The sequence below is a fragment of the Magnusiomyces paraingens genome, assembly GCF_902498895.1.
Source record: "Magnusiomyces paraingens strain CBS 517.90 genome assembly, contig: contig1, whole genome shotgun sequence".
In the NCBI taxonomy this organism is placed as follows: domain Eukaryota; kingdom Fungi; phylum Ascomycota; class Dipodascomycetes; order Dipodascales; family Dipodascaceae; genus Magnusiomyces; species Magnusiomyces paraingens.
In genome coordinates this window covers 3,226,734-3,234,292 of record NW_022474067.1, presented here as the reverse complement: position 1 = coordinate 3,234,292, position 7,559 = coordinate 3,226,734, and the positions used below count along the sequence as shown (strand labels likewise).

Sequence of the window (7,559 nt, the reverse complement as noted above, 5' to 3'; positions counted from 1 at the left end):
AACGAAAAAAGTAAAAGTCCAAGAAAAACAGGCGTTTAATAATTGTAAGTTTTGTATGAAAATGAGGTTAGAAGTTAAGTAGAAAGACTACTAATTTTGGTTCAATACAAACACTTGTGAAAAGATTCATCTTTTCTTTTTTTATTTTATTATTTTATTTTATTTTATTATATTATATTATTTTCTATTTTGTCCGCCTGAACAAATATTAGTATTAAGAGATAGTAGTATCTATATCGTATCTCTTGTGTGTGTGTATGTTTTTATTTTCACAAAGCACGTATGTATTACCGAGTCGTTACTTAAAAACAGTGCTTATTACCGAGAACGGAGCTAATTGGAATATCAAACAAGTGGGATTTTTAAATAAAAAAAATTTTTTTTTTTCTTTTTTTTAAAATTTCAATTAAAATGATCAAATGAGTAAGATTGATGATAGCCAATTAAAAAAAAAAAGCATTCATAATTTTATTTTTGTATTTCAATGAAAGGATCTGAATTATTTTATTATTATTTTTATTTTTATTTTTATTATTTTCATTTATTTTTATTATTTTCATTTATTTTTTTTTCTAATATAACCGTCCTTTGCTTGTTTTTTTACGGAAAATTTCAGTAAATGTCAATTGGAAAGACACCAACCAAACCTTTGAGCACCACCGTTAGATATCCAGATCAGGCAGTTTAAACTTAGAAAACGGATATTATGAATAACAAGTATTAGAAAAAAAGGATATTCCAGTGAGACAACTCACTGTCTCAATATCTCACTAAGAACAATAATAATAATAATATCCATAATAATAATAAAATAAAAACAAATTTATTTTTTTAAACATTAAAAAAATAATGTTGGATAATTTGAAAATTGGCAAGTTTGTAGATTTTGTAATTTTAAGGGTTTGGGTTTTTAATTTTTTTTGTAATCAACTATTACATATCCAACCACATTGCAGTTAAAAAAATTTACAAATTTATTTTAACTTTACCAGCCATTCAAAAAATCTGACTGGTCTGAATAAATAAATAAAAAAAATTACAAAAGTTAATCATTGCCACCAACATCAACCAGGCCTTTTCTAATTCATTTCATTTCATTTCATTTCATTTTTTTTTTTTTTTGAATCTGTCTTGAATTGAATATACAATCAATTTAGATTATGGGTGCAGCTGCTTCAAAACAAACTATCAACAAAACTGCACGCAAGCTTGCAAAGTCGGGCGCTGGCGCCTCGGCCAGAGTTAATGTCCAAACTTCTCATGCGGCATCTAAAATACCTCCAGCTTCTTCATCAACAGGAATAGGAGCAGCATCAGGATCAGGAGCAGCATCAGAAGAAGAAGGAAGGGCCGCGGAATCACAATCATCTTTTTCCCATTCGTCGTCTTTTAAGCTCGGAACTTCTCAAAATGAAGAAGTTTCGGAAAAGCCGGCGGAGATTATAAGGGACGGTTTAGATCCCCAGCATATTTCTCGGGTGCAGCAATTGGGATCAGCTCTAGACTCTGGTTTGATTGATCGACTAATTCGTGAAACTCGCGAACAAGAGGCACCAAAACACACATTTAGTCCTCACAATGAGCTTGTATCTGCATTGCGCAATAGAAGTGCACAGGCAGAACTTGCCGCCGAGGAATCTTCCGAATTAAAAGGCGTCAATGCGGGAGGAAGGAGTAGTAAGAATGGTAATAGTGGCAGTGCCGCATCAGCATCAGCATCATCAACAGCAGCAGCAGCAGCAGCAGCAGCAGCAGCTACAATTTCGTCAAACAATGGAAGGATGAAAATGTATTTGCACCCGCAAACTTTAACTGCGGTGGTCCGGGCACTTGCAGCGGGTGGGCTAGAGGCAGATGCAGTTGTCCGAGATTATGGACTTGATCCACTTGCAGTGTCCAAGATTGGGAGCCGGCTTACAGAGCTGCCTCGTGAAGATCCCAAAGGGGTAGCATCTGTAGGAAGGCCGGACACTTCTTTTCCCACTTCTACCGAAACCTCAGAAAAACAAGTACCACAATATCAATATAAACCTGCTAACTCAGAAGTTCATTCGGGATCTCAGCAAGTATCGCGAGGTGCAGATTTTAATGCAGAGTTGGGTAAATTGTTGGGTCGTGCACATGGCGGAGGTGGCGAAGGTCATGAAGAACAAGATGAGTTGGAGGCTTTGCGACAGGCGCGAAAACCTCGACGGCGCCAAAAATCTGCTTTTCATGTTACTATTGAGCAATAAAAAAATATATATATTGATGAAAAAAAAAGAAAACCTCCCCATTTTTTTTTTTTTTGGTTATTAAAGAAAGCTTTTATGGCATCAACATCTTTTAAAAATGACTTTAATGGAAATTAAATGTATATAATGACGATTTAGGCTTGTCTATAGTAAATATATTATGTATAATATATATAAATCCTTAATGTCTAAAAAAAAAGGAGCATTCTTTTCTTTTATTTTTTTTTCTTCCCCTCTTCTCAGTTCTATTATTATATATAGCCCAGTCGACGGCGGCGTCATCGCCAGCAACAAACACCGGGACCCCGTCTACCTTTTTTTTTTTATTTAAAAGAAAAAAAAAAGAAAGTTACGGGCATATCCGTACGGCATCAGACTTAAGATCAGCGTAGGACCGATATTGAAAGCTGTGAAGTCTTGCAGCGACTTCTGGACGAAGAGAGCGTCGGTATAAATCCTGAAGCAGGTCATCATCCAAAGGCATTTCTAATAGGGCGAGTTTTTTTTCAATTTCAGCAGCATGGGCCGCAGCAGATATGGTAGGTCCCTGGCGCATAGTGTATAGCTCTGAAAAGGCATCGATAGAAGTGTGTTTGCGAGCAAGAGCACGAGCTTCTGCTTGAAGGGCTGTAAGAGTTGGAGGAGCAATCTCGCATGCTGCTGCACGGGCTGCTAGGGAATGCCGCAGATCGCGTGAGGCCAGAGTGCGCATGTAGATGGCCATGAGGGTTGGTTGGTGGCGAGGGTTTTGGAGTAGTGGAGCAGCTATACGGTTGAAGCGGCGCTCATGAGTTTCCAGTGGCACATCTGGTGGTTGTCGGAAAGACTCTAACTTTCGAAAGATTTGCGAGGAAGATGATGGTGGTAAGGATGTTGAAGAGGAAGAGGAGGAAGAGGAAGAAGAAGGTGGTGGTGGCATTTGTGAGAAATGTATGTGAATGTAAAAGAATGGGAAAGAAGAAAAGTATGAAAGAGGGGTTTGTTTTGTTGTGTTTATATGACAATTGCAGACCAGTGTATATGAACAATGATGATGATGATGATATATTAATATAATAATAATATAATAGGCAAAGAGGAACTTTTTTTAAGAAAAAGAGGAAGAAGAAGGAGTAGATGGGTAAAGAAAAAAAAGATTAGATTTTTGATAATTTATATATAATGAAATGTGTGTATATATATATAAATATTGTAGATCTTTAACAAAAATCTGTATAAAAAAAAAGGTGATTATCAAAAGAGATCGGTTTTATAATAATAAATACAAAGGGGGGGGGAAGAAAAAAGAGGAAGGAAGGTGGGAAGTCTGGAGTTTATATATATATATATATATATATGTATATATGTAAGTAAGTAAGTAAGTAAGTAAGTATGTATTTATATATAAGTCTACGGAGTTAAATAAAAGTGTATGGATATATAAATATATATAAGGGAAGATTTATAAATTATAGATATAATAATAATAATAATAATAATAATAATAATAATAATAATAATAATAATAATAATAATAATAATAATAATAATAATAATAATAATAATAATAATAATAATAATAATAATAATAATAATAATAATAATAATAATAATAATAATAATAATAATAATAATAAAACGAATATATATTTATATTTTTTAAAAAATCTTTTTGATTTTAACCACCACACATCATTGCCATTGAATAAATTTATTATTTTATAAATAAATATATATATATATATAACAGTCCATTATTAAGATATAATAAATAAATAAATAAAATAAAAAGACTTTCTTTATTTTAAAAAATATATAAAAAAAAATCTACAAAATCTACAAAATCTACAAAATCTAAAAAATCTAAATAAAATAATAATAATGATAATAGAAATTTATAATTATAATATATTTATTATTATTATATATTTATTATTATTATTATATATATATATATATATATACTATATTATACTATTATACTATTATACAAGCCAATAATAAATATTCTTTTTCTTTTATTTTTTTTTTATTTCTCTCCATGTTTTTGTTTAATCTATTATTTCTAATTTATAGGATACTGCCATCTTTCTCTCGGGAGTTTTCTTAAACATTAATTTTTATTATATAAATATTTATAAAATTTTATATATAAATGCTTATTTGTAGATATCGATATTGATATTGGCATTGATATTATTAATATTAATATTAATAATATCAAATATATACAACTGATATCTTTCAGTCTTCCATTTCTTCTTTATTTTCTAATTCTAATTCTAATTCTTCTTCTTCTTCTTCTAATTCTTCTTCTTCTTTTTCTTCTTCTTTTTCTTCTTTTTCTTCTAAATCTTCTTTTGTCTTTTTCCGAAATCCGCTAATATCAATCTTTATTTATTTACTTATTTACTTATTTACTTCCGCTCCCTATTCCCCCCCCTCCCCCCCTTCCCCCCTCCAATCTTCGGGTACGTTCCGGCGGGTCCTTTTTTTTTTTTTTAAAATTTTCAAATATTTCAAATAAAGATCTAAGCTGAAACAATTGGGGAATGTTGGTCTAATATATTTGAATTATTATCAATATAATTATCAAAATCAAGATTTTTTTTTTTTTTTTATAAAAATGATAATTTTTATAAATTTATTTAATCCTTTAATGCGAACGTGTCAATATTTTACAAAATAAATAAATAAATAAATAAATAAATAAATAAATAAATAAATATTAAATAAAAAAATATATATATTTTTATATTCAAAATTAAATCTTTCCTGCAATATCTTTTTTTTTTTTTTTTTTTTTTTCAAATCTATACTTACTTGTTATAAGTAGTTTGTTAAAGTACTTGCAAATGTCCCGATCACTAATCACGTTGACAAACATCTCTTGTTATGTATTCATATGGATTATGGCTTATATGGCTAGCTAAATGGTTGCTGCTACTGCTGCAAATTCCGCATTTGGAATGTTCAGCTTAAAAAAAACAACATCAGCTATATATATATATAAATATATGCCATAAGTTTTTTTTTTAAAAAAAATATGTATTATTATGAAATTTTATAGAATAAAAATAAAAATAAAAAGATTTGGACGCCTGCCAACAGGAAGATTGAATTCTAAAATGAAAACATAAATAAAATAAAAATAAAAGTTTCAACTGTTATTGCTGTTGTTGCTGCAAACTTCTTATACCTGTTGCGGGGCGCTCTAAAAGGAGGACGACAATACGAGCCGAGTTTTTTTTTTTTTTTTTTTTTTTTTAAATTTAATTTTTTTTTTTAATTTTTTTTTTTTTTAATTTTAATAGACAAAATTTAATTATTGCTAATGTCTGGTAAAGATTTAAAGTGGGGCACTTAGAAAATAAATTAAAAAAGAAATTCATATTTTGTTGTTAATGTTACATAATTACTTAGTAATATAATATTATTACACTTATTATTATTATTATTATTATTATTATTAAACAAAATAATGGTATATTCATTTATTCATTTATTCATTTATTTATATTCAACTTGAGGGAAATATGCTTTAATCTTATGGTATTAAGTCTCATGTTTTATTTAACTTTTTTTTTTTGTAAAAACCCTAAACCACAAATACTATTTTTTTTAGTAAAAAAAAAAAATTTCTAAACCTCATTTTTATGGATCACCACTTTTGATTGCTACACACACACAAAAATATATATATATATATACCTATAAAAAATAAAAAAATAAAAAATACCAGGCTTAAAAAAAAAAAAAAAAAAAAACTATTAAAACTGTGTGAACCCCTCCCTTTTTCTCTATCCTTCTACAACGCTGCCACTTCTATTCTTTCGTACCCCTTTTAGCCCAGCCTTTTTTCGCCGTACTTTCACGACGTCTCTGGCTTTCTTCTTGGGCTTATCCTCTTCTTCTGCTTCTGCTTCTGCTTCTGCTTCTGCTTCTTCTTTTGCTTTTTTGGCAAAAATGCACACCCGCGTGTTGGCTGTTTCTCCAGCCGCAATCAAATACCCCCCCCATGATCCTACCACACAAACTCCAATAATCGACCCCAACTCAGATACCTATGCAAACCTTCAAGAAGCTGTTGCTGTCATCAAATCTTCTTCTTCTTCTTCTTCTTCTAATACTACAAATACCCAACCCTTGGTCGCGTTCCCCACAGAAACTGTCTACGGACTCGGCGCAGATGCACGAAACGACAATGCAGTGCGAGCAATCTATGCTGCCAAAAATAGACCCGCTGATAACCCTCTCATTGTTCATGTCTCGAGTCTTGCTCAACTTGAACGCATCTCCGGTGGCCCTCTCCCTGAAATCTATGTCCCCATAGTAAAGGCCTTTTGGCCAGGCCCCCTTACAATTGTTCTCCCAGTTCCAACAACTTCTCAAAATTCAGTATCGCCATTGTGCACTCATGGCCAAAAAACTTTTGCAGTTCGTATGCCAAACCATCCAGTAGCACGGGCCCTCATTGCTCTATCCGATACCCCGTTGGCCGCTCCATCGGCAAACCTTTCTACTAGACCCTCACCCACTTCTGCAAGCCATGTTTATGCAGACCTTCACGATCGCATTCCTCTCATTCTTGATGGAGGCCCCTGTGATGTTGGTGTCGAAAGTACTGTTGTTGACGGTACTGTTTCTCCGCCAAAACTTCTTCGTCCTGGAGGCATTTCCGTCGAACAAATCCGTCAACAAGGTGGTCCTCTTTGGCAGTCCATTGTTGTTGGATCCCCAGATACAAGCCCAGAACAAGTCCCACGCACTCCTGGAATGAAGTACAAGCATTATTCTCCATCGTGTCCCGTATACCTTTTCATTGACTGTCCTGATGGTGCTCAAGCTGTCCGTGAAACTCTTCTTACTCAAAATAATCAAAATCAAAATCAAGATCAAGATCAAAATAAAAATCAAAATCAAATCAAACTCCCCCAGGGAAAAATCGCAATTCTCACAACATACCACTTTGATCCCAAAGCTATTGAACAAACTTTGGCTCCCACAGAAACCGTATCAAGATCCTTAGGTGTTACCGGTGCTGATATTTCTCGTAACCTTTTTTCGGAACTTCGCCATCTTGAAAAAACTTCAGGTGCTGCCGCAATCATTGTTGAAGGTGTTCCTCTCGCCAACGAGGGCCTGGCCATTATGAATCGTTTAACAAAAGCTGCCTCCCACATTTTTCGCAAAGTGGGATCCCAATATATTATAGAAAAGTAGACTATTGTTTTTATTTATTTATTTATTTTTTTTTATTTTTTTTATTTATTTTTTTTTTTTTTAGAAAATCATGTTCTTCCCTATGAATATCTATCTATATCCATTATAATATAATACTATTTA

The 7,559-nt window shown here is 32.0% G+C and overlaps 3 protein-coding genes across 3 annotated transcripts; 2 read left to right on the top strand and 1 right to left on the bottom strand.

Annotated features, from left to right (window-relative positions):
- Positions 1-1,160: 1,160 nt before the first annotated feature.
- Positions 1,161-2,234, top strand: SAPINGB_P000958 (uncharacterized protein; the record flags this gene model as incomplete). Its single annotated transcript, XM_031995681.1, has 1 exon — positions 1,161-2,234. One exon carries the CDS (start codon positions 1,161-1,163, stop codon positions 2,232-2,234), a length of 1,074 nt encoding a protein of 357 aa, XP_031851572.1.
- A 349-nt stretch (positions 2,235-2,583) lies between these two features.
- Positions 2,584-3,153, bottom strand: SAPINGB_P000957 (uncharacterized protein; the record flags this gene model as incomplete). The annotated part of the gene is made up of 1 exon (XM_031995680.1): positions 2,584-3,153. One exon carries the CDS (start codon positions 3,151-3,153, stop codon positions 2,584-2,586), a length of 570 nt encoding a protein of 189 aa, XP_031851571.1.
- Positions 3,154-6,179: 3,026 nt separating this feature from the next.
- On the top strand, positions 6,180-7,436 carry SAPINGB_P000956 (uncharacterized protein; the record flags this gene model as incomplete). Its single annotated transcript, XM_031995679.1, has 1 exon — positions 6,180-7,436. One exon carries the CDS (start codon positions 6,180-6,182, stop codon positions 7,434-7,436), a length of 1,257 nt encoding a protein of 418 aa, XP_031851570.1.
- Between the last annotated feature and the right edge of the window lie 123 nt (positions 7,437-7,559).